Raw genomic sequence first — 17,601 nt, forward strand, 5'->3', positions numbered from 1 at the left:
CACTTTACCAGTGTAGATTTTAGCTGAGCCATGTCCCTGGAGCCGTTTCTGGGGAGGCAAGGCCTGGGAGAAGGGCAGGAGACCACAGCAGCCTGCACTTAGCCCTACCTAAACTGCCATAGAGCTGTGTGTTTAACAGTGCCAAATTTTGCTCTAGTTTAAGCTGTTTGTGCTCAGCTCTGCACACTGAGCTTCTGGGGAAGTCAGGGGAAGACAGGTAATTTTTTTTGGTTTAGGGATACCTACCAGATCATTAGCTCACCAGGGAATAGAGGGATGCTTATATACATTCATACAGTACTTCAAGATATGCATCCAGCCTGCTATCACATTTCACAGGGAGGTTGGTTAACTGCTGGTGCTGCAGCATTTTATTTTTGTTTAAATTTTAGTCTTTCAGGACAACATTTTTATGTATAAAAGAAACTTTCGGTTTAGGAAGGAAAAATCAGGTCTGTATTTTGTTTTGGTTTTTTTTAACTGGTGAGTTGTCTTGTCCCAGGACTGTATTGAAAATAATCATTGTTCGCAAACAAAACAGACACCTAATAAGTGGAAAATAAGTTTTCCTCTGGGAGGTTTTAGCTTATAAAGTACAATTTTAAAGCAGCATGCTTTTTTCACACAGGCATATGTACACAGTGTCAAATAAGAAGTCTTTTCCGGTATTTTCTCCCGTTATTTTCTCCCTGTCGAGATTGATTGTTTCAGGTTTGCTATTTAAACAAATGTAATTATTACAATTCATTGGATATAATGCACTCCTCAACTTAGTCTAGGTTTCCCTTCACTTCTTTTTACTTTGATTCAGGTAATTGTGACAAATAGTCATCCATCCTCCATCCCTCCCTCTGAAGTTAGAATACAGCCAAATGTAATGGGTTAATGGTTAAGTATAATTAGGGCTCTAATTGAAACTCTGCTTGTTGCTATTTGTATGCAAAGCAGTTTGGGGACAGCCTTTGCAAAAGCTTTTGAACTGGAGTAGCCTGTGTCAAAACACTGGAGTGTTCTCTTAATATGGTTTCCTTTGCTTTGCAGGCGCTTAAATACTTTAAACAAATGTGCAGTGATGAAGCTAGAAATTAGTCCCCACAGGAAAAGGGTAAGTTCCTTTAACATCTTCTGTTACAGCATTGTACATTAATAAAACTGAAAAAACCCCACCTAGCAGATTGCTTAGCTGCAGTCTAGGATAACACCTGAGTAGAACCTGGCAAGGACACACAGTCAAAATTCTGCTTACGTTTCATTCTGTGTTCTCACTGAGTGAAAACTGCAGGGCTTGGCTGCAAGTAAAGGTTATTCGTCTACCAAACTCTTCCCCGAGCTGCTGCTCCCAGTCTGAAATCAGGCACTGGGCTTCTCTGCCTGTCAGTGAGGTTGTCCATGTTGTAGCGTATTACCTGCACTCAGGCAGGATTATAAAGAGTAGGCTTGATGGAGGAGATCCTGACCAGCCACGATGAGCTGACCTGAATGTTAGAACATCGTCTTTGGCGTCACCTTCACAGTTTTGGTTCTTTGCCATCACGTTAGAATTGTATTATTTTATTGTGATGTAGACAGGATCAGCTAGACTGTGCTTAGCCTGCAGAGGAAAGAGCCAGTCCTTTGTAGGATTGGGTACATTGTTCCCTTGTTTTTTAATTACATAGCTCAAAATTAAAGCAATATATTTACAGAATACATCAGCTACCTTTTTAGAAAGTTTTCATGTTTCTGCAAGTTCAGCAGAAAGTTTGCAGCGGGACTTAAAAGTGTTTCCTGAATTTTCAGGATCCCTGTGGAGCGTGGTGAGAAATAAGAGAGCACCTACTGTAATTTCAGTAAGGTAGTACCGGCAGAAAGCTGAGTTGCTGGAGTTTGCTAGTAAGGTGCCACTCAATAGCTGTCTTAAAACTGTGTGTGTCCTGGGAGGGATCAGCAGTTGATACTGTCCCCTGGGATATGACAACTGTAGATAAAGATGACTGAGCTGAGGCAGTACAATGCTGCCCTACCCTTAACAAGAATGCATACAAATGCTCTGAGGTTGTTTACCAGGAATTAATCCCCTCTTTCCCTATCTGTTTGTGGTATGTTGGAAACAGCATCCAAGCTCCAGAAGATAACACTCTGAGGCAGCATATGTAGGAACTCTTTAAAAGTAGGGGTAGACAGCTGGATTGCCATTTATGACCACCAGAAGATTCCTCCTCCTTGTTCCTGAACCCTGTTAACACTGGAATGATCAGTATTGCTGTTAGAGTTCAGGCCAGACCCGACTTCAGGTCCAAACCCCAGATCTTCCGGAGTCTGGACATTACCTTTTGTTTCAGTCCTTCCTTATTTTCATTCACCATCCACATTCTGGCAGATGGACTTAGATCCTATTCCCTTTTGTTGTTAACTTTATTAAAATCAATACTTAGCCTTTAAAGCTTTTTAACACCAGGGAAAAATTGTGCTGACAGAAACATATGTTTCCTTATGTTTACATTGACCTCTTTGCAAATTAAGATCACTTTACTGCTCCCTTTTTTTTCCAGTCAAACCACATTCACCACCGAACCATTACTATTATCCATTGGCAGTTTCAAGCGACTCTTTTCCTCCACAAAACGTTAAATAGGTCTTCATCTGAGTCATGGACAGAAGTAGTTTGTAGTAGTTGGGAAACAAAGAAAATGACACTTGCTCTGTCTCATGTGTATTTGGTTATAAAAAATAAATATGGTGTTTCACTTATTTTCCTGAGCTGGTGAAATGTGCTATAAAAAAAACCACACCAGAAAACTAGGAGAGTATCAGGAACTAAAGTATGCATAAATAAAATTTCTGAAATATGAATAATTTACTTGTTTTTCAGAGAATATATGTTTGTGTTCCTGGCACACAAATAGTTACAGTTTGGGTCATGCATGTGTGTTTGTTTTTAAATTAAAGCAATCTAAACAAATGAAGTGAAACTCGTGGAGCTGGGTGGCAATTTGTGTTCCTGCTCTGAACACCAAGGTTATTTTGTGGTTTCATGGTGTCATATTAAAATATCTTCATTGGTTTTATTCTTCCAACATGAAATTTTCCAGATATTTGGACGACCAAATATGTCAGTCCCGGGATCATTCCCTTTCAGTATTTAGATGAAAAGATTGTAGGCGTAAGTGATGTACGCACAATTGTGCCCTCAGGCATTACTCATACATCAAATATCATCAGTGGAGATATTATTTACAATTTACTTACGTGCTATACTGTCAGTGAGCTCTTGCTGCTCACTATCTCTGAGTGTTAAAGTTTGCCTGAAGGGAGACTGAAGTAGAAGCTTCACAGGACATTCTTAACATGTTAGCTGCTAGCCTGTGGGAGGAAGAGTGGACCAGGTAAGAGCCTGGAGGCATCGCACTCTTGCCGTGCAAGAGCTTCTTTTGCTCTCATTAGTCACAGTGAGGAGACCCTTCAGACTTCCCGAATGGGTAAGGAATTAAGCTGCTACAATTCAGAACGTATGAGAAACATCTCGTAATTGCAAAGAGGAGTATAAACATGCAGCCACTATCAACAGAGTGTAACTTTGGAGAGAGTCCAGAGGGACCCCAACCCCTGACTGACTCCAGTTTAAAATTTTATGCATGCCAGGAATTTCCATTGATCTGAGGGCTATCCACTGTGACCAATTAATTAAACATCTGTGGATACTAGGGTTTTTAGAAAAGAGCAATTTAAAACAGATTGCATTGTTTGTTTCTTTTTATGGAGCATATCTCTTTTGTATTTAAAAACTGTTAAAATAGATTGCCTGTCCCATGTTATCTTTTCCTGTGATGGGCTTTATGGCCTAATCTTCCTCTCCCTGAAGTAAAAGACTGTTTTCACTTTAAATTCAGTGAGAACAAGGTCATGCTTAAAGCAGTTTAGTGGGCATTGTATTTAAATGCAACCAACTTTGCCATTTGGGCAGTTCGCAAGCAGTACTTTCAGGTTTCTTCCTCTTTGCAGAGCGAAGATTCGGATGAAGATGAACCTTGTGCAATAAGTGGCAAATGGACTTTTCAGAGGGACAGCAAGAGGTGGTCAAGGCTTGAAGAGTTTGATGTGTTTCCTCCAAAACCGGACTTGAATACCCCCTCCCCGGAAGCTCCTCACCTTACTAACGCAGCAAGCCATGAGAGTGTGCTAACAGACCTCAGCGAACGCCAGGAGGTGGCTTCTATTCTGAGCATCAGCAGCACCAGCAGCCACCAACCAACCCTGCAGAGCGAAGCATCTACCACCAGGACAAACTCGGTTGTGAGCGTTTGTTCATCAAACAATTTCATAGCAAATGATGACTCATTCAGCAGCCTGCCCTCGCCCAGGGAGCTGAATAGCTTCAGCTTCAACACGAAAGCCAATGAGAAGAACGCCAAGTCCAAAACAAAGAGCCTGCTCAAGAGAATGGAGAGCCTGAAAATCAAGAGCTCTCACCATGGCAAGAGCAAAGCTCCTTCAAAGCTTGGCCTTATTATTAGTGGGCCCATCCTGCAGGAGGGCATGGATGAAGATAAACTGAAACAACTTAACTGCGTGGAGATTTCTGCCCTCAATGGCAATCACATCAGCCTCCCCATGGTACGAAAGAGGAGCATCTCCAATTCCACCCAGACCAGCAGCAGCAGTAGTCAGTCTGAGACGAGCAGTGCCGTCAGCACACCCAGTCCTGTCACGCGAACACGCAGCCTCAGTGCGTACAATAAAAGGGTGGGCATGTACCTGGAAGGCTTCGACCCCTTCAACCAGTCAACATTCAGCGACGTGATGGAGCAGAACTTCAAGAACCGGGGAAGCTTTGCAGAAGACACTGTGTTTTTTATCCCTGAAGATCATAAGCCCGGCACTTTTCCCAAAGCACTCTCCAACGGCAACTTCTCCCCAACAGAAAGCAGCGCCTCTGTGAACTGGAGGACAGGGAGTTTCCACGGACATGGCCATCTCACCCTCCGGAGGGAAAACAGTGGCGACAGCTCCAAAGAGCTGGGCATGGGGAAAAGGCGCAACTCCTCCAGCTCGGTCAGCAGCCGCCTGAGTATTTACGACAACGTGCCAGGCTCAATCCTGTATTCCAGTACGAGCGACCTGGCCGACCTCGAAAATGAAGACATATTCCCAGAACTAGACGACATCCTATACCACGTCAAAGGGATGCAGAGGATAGTAAACCAGTGGTCAGAGAAGTTCTCGGACGAAGGGGACTCCGACTCGGCACTCGACTCCATCTCCCCGTGTCCTTCCTCTCCGAAGCAGATCCACCTCGACGTAGATAACGATCGAACAACACCGAGTGACCTTGACAGTACGGGGAATTCACTGAATGAAACGGAAGAGCCCGTGGGGATGCAGGACAGGAGGGACTCTGGGGTGGGCGCATCGCTGACACGGTCCAGCAGGTGAGGCTGTGAGCGCTGGGACTTGGGGTGGCCCCGGGGAGGTCCCATCAAGCCCGAGTGGCTCTATAGTAGCTGCACCACACTCAGTTAAGGTGCAAGAGAAGTTGTGGCCATTCAGGCACACGCGCGCTGTTCCCATTGCTTCCCAAAACAATTATAGGCAAGGGAAGTATTTGCACAAGACTTCTAGACAAGTGATTCCCACACTTTGTAGCTGTGTGTTTGTATGTTCAGCCTGAGTGGTCATTGAAAAACAGCCCGCTCAGCAAGTCAGCATTAGGAGCAATGTGAAGGCAGTTTTGGGGAATGATAATTCTTCAAACTGAAATGGTGTGTGGGAGGGAGAGGGACCTCAAGTAGGATTATTCACTTTTTAAGTTGGCTAGGAGAGCCAGTGTAAGTATGGTCTGGTTTGTGTCAGTGTGTAGTAAAAGCCTTGACTTTTAGACTGTTTCAAAAAGTTGCACTTTTCAGTAGCAGGCTGCTGCTTAATAGCATGCTAGGGCATTAAATCTGCAGGGAAAATGAGGTTTGTTTACTTTCCCTTGATCGCTGTAGCACAGCAGAGGACTGGGGGAGTTCCAGTGGCCTCCCAGTTTCTGCTGGGAGTTTTACCATGGGATGGATGGATGACCATATTTTGTATTGTGAATAGAGCAAGGAGCTGAATTCTTTCTAGCTTTGTTTCCAGTTTTCCTTTAAAACTGGTGCAAATCATTGAGGGCCTGCTTTCTGCTGTCATTTAGTTGCCTACAGCTGCTCATTTAAACTTAATGGGACTTTTAGAAGTGTGTAGTTCCCATTTGATGTGTATTTAAAAATTTGGGTCGTTTTTTCTTAATGGAGTTTTTTGATTCCCACTGCCTTAATACTGCAAGGGCTTTTTCTCAAAAAGGGTGTTGGAGCCCTCGGAGGATATCTGATAGGGCCAGACTGTGTAGTTAACGCTGAGCTGTGGGTCAGCTCAGAGTGCCCGTTCCCGTCTGAAGCACGTGCAGGTGCTGCATTGCATCGGGTGAGGCGGAGACGCTGCCGGCTGATGCCTACGAAATCTCAGAAGACAGCGGCTGCCAAGGGCAGGGAGCTCAGCAGTACGTTTGCGCTAATTCCTGCACGTGTCTTGCAGAGACATTTCAGTGACCGGTCCTTGCTCTGTCCCCCATCTTCTCCGCAGGCACAGGCTGAGGTGGCACAGCTTTCAGAGCTCCCACCGGCCCAGCCTCAGCTCGGCGTCGCTGCAGATCAACTGCCAGTCCGTGGCGCAGATGAACCTGCTGCAGAAGTACTCTCTCCTGAAGCTGACTGCTCTCCTGGAGAAGTACACGCCTTCCAACAAGCATGGTTTCAGCTGGTAAGGGCACAGTGCCACGTGTAGACGGGCCAACTATACGAGCACAACAGTTGCGCTCGTCCTAAGCATCTTTTGGAAAGATGCAATGAATCCCTCCGTCCCTCTTTTTCCATATTTGCACTTCTTCCTCCAGCCTGTGCTGACAGTGATTTGTGGTTGCCTAAGATGGGGCTAAAATCACTAACCCTTTACGTAAGCATAATCTTATTAGGCTTGAGAAGTATGTTTATAGGGGGCATGTGAGGGAACAAAAGCAATGAAGTACAGGCCAGCTTTCTGAGCGGGAAGATGTCCGCTATCCACAGCAAAAGGACTAGTCGTTTATTGAGGCAGTTAGCGAGGAGTGGCACAAACCTCAGTAGATCTTAATAGGCTTGCTTTTCTTCAGTTATTCTTAAATATTTGCATTAGTTTCTCTATATAAGTATTTAATTAAATAATTTAAATTTCCTTTAGTTCTAGTGTCTCATTAGCCAAAATCTGTCTCCTCTCTTTAAAGCACTATAAATCCAATTAGCTTGCACAAAAGGTGGCGGAGGGGAAGAAAGATTGTGAGAACCACAGAGTTTTTTGTAGGCAGCAATTTCTGCTGTGGCCAGGTGTTTGTAACCCAGTTGAATGTTTCTTGTTGGAAGAATGAAATAGAAAGTTCTTTTATTATTGTATCTGCAGTACAGCCTGTGTAACCTTCAGGATGCAAAAGACGCAATAAAATTTTTCTTCTCCCTACCACAGGCCAGCCTCCTCCCTTCCCCAGGAGTCATAGAGAGTATTTAGCTTCAGCATCAAAGTACCTCCTGTTCAAAGGCTGTTATTATGTCAGCCTTTCTAAATACAGAAGTTGTTTGTTCTGAAAGACAGAAATAAGTATTGACCAGTTATCCCTGCATGCTTCAGATTCTCGGTGGAGATCGCAATGTGTTTTTTCACATTCCATTGGCATGTTTTTTGACAAAGCAAGTATTATTCATACATATATCAATAATATGTACGGCAATACAAATTGGTTCTGTTTTACTAAGTAACAGATTAGTCAGCTGTAAATCTAATGCACTGTTTGTATAGCTGTACTGTATATTGAAATGTTAAATAGGTCTCCCTGTTTTCCAGTGCTGCTGTGTCCTATTAGTTGTTGCACTGGACATTAGCTTTTCTCCCTGTTTAGGAAAATGATCTCAATATTTTCACATTTTAATGGCTTTTTTTTTTTTTTTTTCCCTTTATGAAACCAATACTCTTGGGGACCTGGGAGTAAATCATTCTTTTGTATTTAGTAACTTTTTCCTTGGAGTCATAAGCAGATGGAAAGGCCTCTCATTGAAACTGGAGTGGGAGGTGGGGGTAACAACAGTCACTGGCTGACAAGGAGGGGGGTCCCTCAAAGGGGTTGTTTATAGAGCTGAAGTTTTTAGCTGACAAACTCAAATGTATTACATCAGTTTCCTGCTGTTATGCACACTGGTGGGTGGTGGACCCAGTTTGAGGACTTTGCAGAACAAGTAGTTGACATACAAAAGCTCATTGTTCAAATGCCCATCTTTCCTGAAACCTAAAGAAGCAGTGTTACAAGGGGTCACTGACCGCAGGATTTATTTTGACTCTTTTGCAATTCAGTCTGGCCCCTGCAGTTTTACCCTGTAGCTTTTGTCCTACTAATATTGATGGAGTAGCACCACATCAACACTTACAGGCAGCATACTGCCCCGAATGTCAAGCCTTTCTCTTAGAGAAACTCTGTTTTCCGTCCTCTCCCCCTTCCCAGCCCTGAGTGGATTAGCTGATTTATACTGTCACTGCTTTTCATATTACTAAACTGTTTCACTTATTTTCACTGACTTTCTGAATTACTGGAAATACAGAAGATAATGGTCGACAGAGGTTTAATTTGATTTTGTCATTCCCTTTGCTTAAATAGGGCAGTACCAAAATTTATGAAAAGGATAAAGGTGCCGGATTATAAAGACCGAAATGTGTTTGGAGTACCGCTGCAAGTCAATGTCCAGCGCACAGGGCAGCCTCTTCCACAGAGCATTCAGCAAGCCATGCGGTACCTCCGCAACCACTGCCTGGATCAGGTGGGTTTTGCTGTAGTCTCATCCCACACGCATGCAGCACCCAAAGCCCAGCCTTCCATTAATTGTTATTGTTCCTGAGTCAGACTGAAAAAAGTAGACTCAAAACAGGACAAAATAGATAATTAATGCAAGGAAAGCTTTCCATGAAATTAGAACCCATAAGTAAGAAGCTGAAGAGCATACTTACATTTCAGATTTGCTGGACTCATTGTAAATGTATTTACCTTTCCATATATATTTAGGTTGGACTGTTTAGGAAATCTGGAGTCAAATCAAGAATTCAGGCTTTGCGTCAGATGAATGAGAATTCAACAGACAGCGTCAACTATGAAGGCCAGTCTGCTTACGATGTAGCAGACATGTTAAAGCAATTCTTCCGTGATCTCCCTGAGCCTCTCATGACCAACAAACTCTCCGAGACCTTCTTACAGATATACCAATGTAAGTAGTGAGATATCTACGGCAGATGGCAAATGGTCATTTGTGTAGCAAGGGTGGAACTTTCTAATACCGCTCCTCTGGGCACTATGTGTGTTGCATATGTTGGTCTTTGCCTTTCTCCAGCAGCAGTTGTTTAATGATTTATAGTACAAGTTCTTTTCATTTCACCTTTCTCTGTAGTCTGGGAACACATATAAATCCTCCATCACTTGCTATAAAATTTCCTCTCTTCTTTGAGCATACTTCATATTATGGTTTGAAAATAAGCCACATCTGATGTGGCTAAGTAGAGGAGCTGTGCAAACACTACATGAAGAGAGTTTGGGGCTTTTGAGGGGATTGAAATCCACTAAATTACTGGGATTTTTTTGTAAGAGCAAGGCTGCCAAAAATTTTCTATTTTCTTGTAATTCATATTCTTCTATCCTTCACCACAACTTTTGAAAACAACCTTTAAGTTGAAAGCTTTTCTGTTACTGATGTGTAGCTACTTTACTGATATGTACCATAAACAGAAAGTGCTAAAAATAAACCACATCAAAAATGGAGTTTATCAATGCATGTGAAAAGAAATAGTTAATCTTTCTGAGATGGTAGGTTCAACTCCAGCAAGGGAGACATTCTTTTTTGTGAACTAGATAATTTGAGTTCTGTATAGATCGTAATTGTGTGCTGGATCTTTCCAGACAGCCCCTTGTCTTTCAGAAGTTTTCTTCAACATTGTTTCATTGGGAATACTCTCACTTTATAAAATGGCCAAAGATGAATTAATATTTGGTGACCAGAACTCCAAAGCCTTTTGAAATATTCATGGCGGTCCAGACTGATTGATGTACTATGGGCACATTGCTGATCCTGTGGTTTCTCTCCCTAACACCACCCCAGCTCTCTCCCAGTGTATTCTTCCCATGGCAGCACAGCTACAACGGAACTTACTGCAAAAACACCTTCTTTGAGCTCTTGCTGTATTTTATACCTTCCTTATGGTGGTTACAAAAAGGTTACAGGAACTTCCTTCAGAGCTCCGTAGGTGGAGGTGATGGCTTAAAATAAAAACATACATACCGTTATTTCAGTGTACACGGGTTTTTTGTGTGTTTGGATTCCCAAGAAGGTTTATGGAGAAAATTAATCAGACTCTCCACTTCTGTGGATATTAAACAGCAACTCTTTGTGGGTTTAGTGCCAGAAGAAGTTTGACAGAGCATTGCAGAAGTATCTGTTCCTTTCCTTTTGCAGGCGGTAGGTCTGAGGAATCCCCAGAGGTGGTCAGGAAGTATTATCTCTGTGTTAAGCAAAGAGCCTTAAAGCAGCTGTAATTTTTGCTTCCCTGCAAAGGACAATATTTCCCTTTGCTTTGGTGTTGTGCACCAGGCTGTGCACTGGAATTGTCCGCACGTGGCTTAAATGTGCTTTGAGCTGATTGAGGGGAGCGTGTGGAAAACAGTGGATTTTTATTTAAAATTGCTTTCTAAACTCACCTGCTAGCCTTACAGAGTTGCTGAAGCCCAAAGCAAATACCAATTAAATATCTGGTTAGCACCACCTGTATTATGAGACATGCAGTGAGGGCAGTGTAGTGCTAATGATGATATAAATGCTCCAGGACTCAGACTATGATGTTGTCTTCAGAGATGGCTTATTGGAAATCCCTTTATGAGAAGCAGATCTGGTCTGGGTTATTTCATTTTTTGTTCCCTTCAAGTTTGGAGGAGAGGGCCTTATATAAAGACACACGTCAAATTTTTCCAATGGCTGTTTGTTGTTAGTAACCAAGGAGCTGTTTAATGGTATGGGGCTTCACAGCATTGACTTTCTTTTTCCACTGCATGACTTTGAATGATCTGCTCAATAAAGCAACCCTCTATGTTTGGTAAAGCACTTTCTGGATATTTTATGACATCATTGTTGAAAAGGTTTGCTAGCCAATTTATTTAATTAATTCACCTATTCTAAAATGCATTCATGTTTTGAATTTCTTTGAAAGCCAAAGAATTTCTAAATTGGCTGGACTGTGTTTGCTTGTTCGGTGCCTGACTCCAGGCTTCTGTCATTTTAGTGCATCTGCGGGAGCATGTAGCTGTTGAAATTAAATCTAAAATTAACTCTGGCCTAGGCACAACTTCTTCTTGCTTGCATTTCTTGTGAGGCAGGAAATAGCTGAGGGTAGTTAAACTAGTGGGTTAAAAAAAAATTCCTTCATGTTTCCTACGAATGGTATGCATCCTGAAGGAAATCACTTCAAATATTTGAAGCTGGAGTTTGCTTTGGGATGTATTCATGCTGTGCGTGTGGAAAATCAATGGGCTGATGAGAGAATTACTAATATTATGCAGATGTGCCAAAGGATCAGCGTCTCCAGGCTATCAAGGCTGCCATTATGCTTTTACCTGATGAGAACAGGGAGGTCCTCCAGATTCTTCTCTATTTCCTGAGTGATGTCACAGCTGCAGTGAAGGAAAACCAGATGACACCAACCAACCTGGCCGTCTGCTTAGCACCTTCCCTCTTCCACTTAAACACTCTCAAAAGAGAGAATTCTTCCCCAAGGTATGTCTCTGGGGAGCAGGGCTCATTGCTGCTGGTCCCGCACCGCAGCTAGCGGCGATGCGCAACAGGCACGGTCTAGCATTGACCCTACTGGTTATGATCACCTCGGACATCTCAGAGGGCACCGCGTGTAGAATGGTTATGGGATCCTACCTTTTGTTAGAGATTTGTTAAGATATGAGCAAGTTCGTAAGAAGGAAGAAACGTCAGGGATTCCAAAGAAAAAGTTTGGAGAGAGTAGCGAGAGAAGGCGGTAACACCATGCCAAGATTTGGTCCTGGGCAGCACTGCTCTAAATCACCAGCAGATTTGGGAATCCTACTGTTTCCTTACCAAGCATCTCTCTTGCTCTGCATTAAATAACTGGATTTGTGTGTGTGTGTGTGTGTGTGTGCTCTTTTCCCCTGTGAAGGGTGATGCAACGAAAACCAAGCCTGGGAAAACCTGACCAGAAAGACCTAAATGAAAATCTGGCTGCAACCCAAGGGCTAGCTCATATGATTGCTGAATGCAAGAAGCTCTTTCAGGTAAAACACCTATTTGCAAAACTGATGGGTGGAATATTGGCCAACATGGCTTAGATCTGCCGTATAATGGAAAGCTAGGAAAGTCTCTTTATTTTAATGAAGTTTAATACATGATAAATAGCTTTTTAAAAAACTTTGCATCCTGATCTGGGTGCATACATGAATTAGAAGTGGTGCTAGAAGAAAAGAGAGTTGTTTTGTTGGCACTGGCGCTCAAAAGTCATGAGGCACTTGTGGGGTTTGGGACATTTTTGTTACATCCAAGCTGCATTTGAAATATGTTTTCAAGCTTTTATTGTGCAGCCATGAGGGTCTGTGAACTTCAGCTGTAATTACAAAGCAAGAAGCTCTTTCCAGGAATTTCAGTGCTTGTTTTATACTTAAATTCCCAAGAGTTAGCAAGACTAGGCCACAAAAGCATCCTGGAACGTGACACTGTCAAACCGTAGGTTGAACGATCTGTAGGAACTAAAGCATGCTCTCTCTAGGGCCCGGGATGGAGAACCAGACAAGCCCTGAGTCCTGGTTTTCCTCACTGTCATTGAATCTTTTCAGAGCCCTCAACTGAAGACATGCCTGTCTCTTTTCTTGCGGCTGACAACTGATCCCTCCTTCTGCAGGATGAACTGTGCTGTGGGAATGGATCAGAGTTGTGTAGCTCCACAGAAAAAAATAAAGACACTTTGAGTTAAATCAAAGTCACAAACTTAATTTTGGCATTTCTTCACATTGAGTGCTCAACCTGATACCTACACATCCCACCACTTACAAAACTAGTGTACGCATCTTTCTGTGGCTATCAAGCTGCTAGACTAACTCTGTGATTTGGGGAGAGAGCTGCAAGAGGATGATTTCACCCTTGTCGTCCCTCAGATACCTGAAGAAATGAGCAGGGGCCGGAACTCATACACGGAGCAGGACCTGCGTCCCCTTAGCCTGGAGGAGCTCCGGGGCGGCAGCAGCACAGCCGAGCCCTCCGACTACCACTGCTACCTCCAGGACTGCGTGGATGACTTGCTCAAAGAGATGAAGGAGAAGTTTAAAGGCTGGGTCAGCTGCTCCACCTCAGAGCAAGCAGAGCTGGCCTACAAGAAGGTATGCGCTCTGTCACTCACGCCACAGCTCTGGCTTTTAGCTCATCTTCTCTCATATACGCAGGCTTTTGACATAGGATATTACAGAAGGTTCAGTGCACACCTTTACTTTGCAGATAGATTTAAGGAAAAAACCCTTGATCTTTTGACATAGTTGCACAATGTCTAGAAACAACATGTCTTTCAGCAGTAGTCAGCTAACACGCACTGATTTGTGTTCTTCTGTTTATCCAGCCCAGGAATGTTTGCTGTGTTGCATTTACACACCTTCACTCACGTGTGCAAAGCTTTGACAGGTTGAGTGAAGCCTCCAAGCACTGTCACTATGCAGGCAATAGGAAAGAAGTTTCTCAGCTGCAATCTTGCACGGCTCAGAGCTAGCACAGGGAGCACTGTTTCAATGAGGCTTAAGATATTTGAAAATTAAACTTGGAAAACTAGGATATCTTTCTGTAGCATCACGATCTAATAGTGGCCCATACTGGAGAAGATAACTGTAACTTAAAAATAATTTGGAAGTCAGCGTGCAGATGCCTTTGGCTGTTTGTTAGGAAAAGAACCTTAGTCTGAGCTTATGACAAGCTTAGTACAATATATGCATACATGTGTGTGTATTTAATTTGCTGTATGTAGCCAACACTAAAATAGAAAGGAAAAGAAAGTGTAAGGAAGAGTAAAACTGAGGACTCTGTACTGATTTTTCCCAGGTATGTGAAGGTCCCCCACTCCGGTTATGGAAAACTACCATTGAAATCCCAGCTATACCAGAGGACGTTTTAAATCGTTTACTTAAAGAGCAGCATCTTTGGGATGAAGATCTTATAGATTCAAAAGTAATTGAACCTTTGGATAGCCAGACAGATATATACCAGTATGTCCAGAACAGCATGGCACCTCACCCAGCCAGGGACTTCGTAGTCTTAAGGTAATACTTTTATATGTGATGATGTTTATATCCTACACATACAGCAACCTTGCCTACGATTTCTGTATAATATAAGTTATTTAGGTAAATATCTATTTGTGCATAATTTGAAGTCTTATTAGATGTTTGAATTACTGTTTGTCAAAGATAAGACTTTTTTTTCTTCTTTTTTCTTAGAACATGGAGGACAAACTTCCCCAAAGGAGCTTGTGTGCTTCTTGCAACTTCAGTGGACCATGACCGTGCTCCAGTGGCAGGTGTTAGAGTCAATGTGCTCCTGTCTAGGTATCTGATTGAGCCCTGCGGGTCGGGAAAATCTAAACTTACCTACATGTGCAGAATTGATTTAAGGTATGAATTTCCACTTTGTCCTTTTGTGGTGGGTAACTTTTCTTGTATAGTTTCCGCAAAATGTAGACGGTTCAACAGGATTTAGTTTGGCCAGTAGTAGGTACTTCTGAAAGGCATAAGCACAGGTCTCTGAGATGTCACAGAAAATTGGCTTCAGTGCACATCTAACAGCAGGTGTGGTTTGTTGCATTAGAAGCCTCCAGGATGTGCTCCACCACAGCTATTGGTATATAAACCCATGCCTTCCTCTGACAGATGTATTTGGATGCAAGGACAGGTTAATATTAAAATTAGGTTAGTAAAGAGGACCAAGTTCTCACAAAACTTCTCATAACTTTTCCTCACTGCAGCAAACTTGGTTTTGAGCAAGTCTATACATTAGTAAGGCTGAGCTGAGCAATAAGCAGTAATAAGATTTCCTAGTCTGGCATTTAACCACCTAGATATGTATTTGATTCTGTCTAAGAAAACGCATGCAAAGTTACTGGTACCTGCTTCATCATTACTTTCTCTCCATGCATCAGGGGCCACATGCCAGACTGGTACACCAAGTCTTTTGGACACTTGTGTGCATCTGAAGTCGTTAAGATACGAGACTCTTTCAGTCATCAGAGTCTTGAGAGCAAGGAAGTAAAATCCAGGTGACTACTGAAGAGGAACAGCCATGCACTCCACACCTCAGCAACGTAGACATTACACAAAACTGAGGCTTGTCCGCTGCAGACTGGACTATTGCACCATCTGCAAGTCACGTCATGAAGGGATGACAGCATGAGAACTTGACTGTGAGCATTACTATAGGACTGTGGCCATACCATACACTTTAAAGCTGCTTCCTGTCTGTGTAAGGTCTATAGTGTAGGCCTTGACTGGAATACATAGGAGGACTGTGCAAAGAAAAAAAAGTATTGTACTATTAGATGGTTTGAATTGCTTCTGAGAAGCAAAATTCTTTAAATGCAAAATATATTATGAAATATGGTGAAGGCTCATCATTCCCATGTGAAATACTTAGCTTTATGTACATACCCATGTCATTTTATTTGTAGTGCGTTGAGGGACTGGTGTATCCACTGGAATAGTTGGTACTCTTCAATGTGTTCTCACTGAGATAAGCAGAGAAAGGTTTGCACAGAGATTAAAGTGTGAATGAGTGTGTTGATGGTTGAAAGGATAGCAGAAGAAGTCGAACTTGACATGTGTCTGGTACACTGGTAGGCAACCAGAATGGATTTTAGTATGCTGGATACAGTTCAACCTAGAATAGGACTCCCCTGTGGACCAGGAGTAGCCATCCCTCCCATGTGCCAGTTCTGCATTTTCCTCAGCCCTAACCTTGTTAAAAATCCTAAACAGATGTTACAAGAGGCTTGCTCTGATTACTGTCCACTCCTTGTCCAGATGATCTTTTAGGAGGGATTAGCAGTTCTATAGCAATTTTAAGTAAATATACTTCCGAGCAACATAGCAGCTTAGAAATGAAATGTCTGTGCAACAGTGAAAAGAGCCAGTAGTGTCAGTTGTTAATTTGCCAAAAAATGTTCGTTGCTTTTACTCCTACCTGCATTAACTATAAGTGTTTTAATGAGCTTTTATATATTTTACTGTATTCTAACGGCTCAAGAGGAAAAAGTCAACACTGGAGTTGCGGTGCCGGAAGGTGGCAGGACTCCTGCAGCAGCAGGTGGGGTGACATGGGTAGGAAGAGTCGCACGAGCTCTCTCCCTTTCTCTCCCTCCTTTGCCCATTTTCCGAAAAGCTGCATGTTAACACGAACAGAACCTGGATGTGAGCAATTTGGAGGGTTATATTTGGGGGCAGAGAGGAGGGTGGGGTTTTGTGTTGGGGTTTAAACCCTTTGGGATATTCCCCCCTCCTTGAGAATCAACTTGTATGAACTGAAGGAAGTCGTGAGGTCCTCTGGAAAGGTGTCTTTCTGTAGGTTTTACTGTAAAGGTAAAGATTTGCTTTCGAGGTGCAGTATTAAGTGATAAATGTATTTTGTGGCGAGGGTATGAATGAGTTGCAAGACGGAATTTTGACTGAGACTTTGTTACCATTGTCAGTATTATTTTAAGCTTTTTGATGAAGATTTTTTTATTATGGCAAATAATGTAGTACTTCCAGTAACAATGTTCCTCATGAGTAGGAAAACCTTGTATATTCTTCTACATCAAACACTTTTGAATTTGTAAAATTGTATGTTGTACATACCATTCTATTGTAAACATGTATACTTGCCCACAGTGTACTGTCAAACATAGATAAAGCATGATAAAGATTATTTAAAATATACCTGTATTTATACCTCAGATATTCTTTTTGGGTTTTTGTACCTCAAGTATGTTTTCTATTGTAAATGTGCTTTACATGACTATGATCTACGTGAGAGAAAGGAAAATGTTTAACTTGCTATAGATGTCTGTACAGAATATACTCAATAAGTGCACTATTAAATGTTTAAAATTGGAGAAGCATAATCGTTTTTATTTTATTCTGCATCCTTCCTTCCACTTTCATGCCCAGAGGAGGCAGCATTTTTCTTACCACTGGTTCTTTACATACTACTACCAACTGCCTAGCCACCCTTGCCCTCTCCCAGGCCAGTATTTCTAGCATTGTTAAAGGCAAGTACCAAAGCAATTTCAAAATTTTTGGAAGACAAGCCTTCATGATGGCAGACAGCTGGACAGAAATACTCCCCAGTCGATAGCTTCATACATTTAAAAGTAAAAAGAAACTTCTGGTTTGCTGCTGTCCTGTGGAAAGCTGCTCTTGAATTTAACCGGGAGCAAAGCAAACTCCTACTTGATAGGCAGCTGTATGCAATGCTGAAAAAAAATTCACTGCTTTCCTATTTTCTGTGGGGAAAATGAGGG

At 42.5% G+C, this 17,601-nt stretch overlaps 1 protein-coding gene across 3 annotated transcripts in view; it reads left to right on the plus strand.

Annotated features, from left to right (window-relative positions):
* DLC1 (DLC1 Rho GTPase activating protein) overlaps positions 1-17,196 on the plus strand; it is a 217,882-nt gene extending 200,686 nt beyond the window's left edge. For all 3 annotated transcript variants that reach the window (XM_052779980.1, XM_052779981.1, XM_052779982.1), the window contains 11 exons: positions 1,042-1,105; positions 3,982-5,408; positions 6,583-6,759; positions 8,675-8,834; positions 9,077-9,275; positions 11,612-11,825; positions 12,238-12,352; positions 13,226-13,447; positions 14,154-14,371; positions 14,549-14,722; positions 15,247-17,196. In XM_052779980.1, coding sequence (XP_052635940.1) covers positions 1,042-1,105; positions 3,982-5,408; positions 6,583-6,759; positions 8,675-8,834; positions 9,077-9,275; positions 11,612-11,825; positions 12,238-12,352; positions 13,226-13,447; positions 14,154-14,371; positions 14,549-14,722; positions 15,247-15,367 — 3,091 coding nt within the window. In that variant the 3' untranslated portion in view covers positions 15,368-17,196. The remainder of the gene's footprint in view (positions 1-1,041; positions 1,106-3,981; positions 5,409-6,582; positions 6,760-8,674; positions 8,835-9,076; positions 9,276-11,611; positions 11,826-12,237; positions 12,353-13,225; positions 13,448-14,153; positions 14,372-14,548; positions 14,723-15,246) is intronic.
* Positions 17,197-17,601: the final 405 nt, after the last annotated feature.

This window comes from Harpia harpyja, chromosome 2, assembly GCF_026419915.1.
Source record: "Harpia harpyja isolate bHarHar1 chromosome 2, bHarHar1 primary haplotype, whole genome shotgun sequence".
NCBI lineage: Eukaryota > Metazoa > Chordata > Aves > Accipitriformes > Accipitridae > Harpia > Harpia harpyja.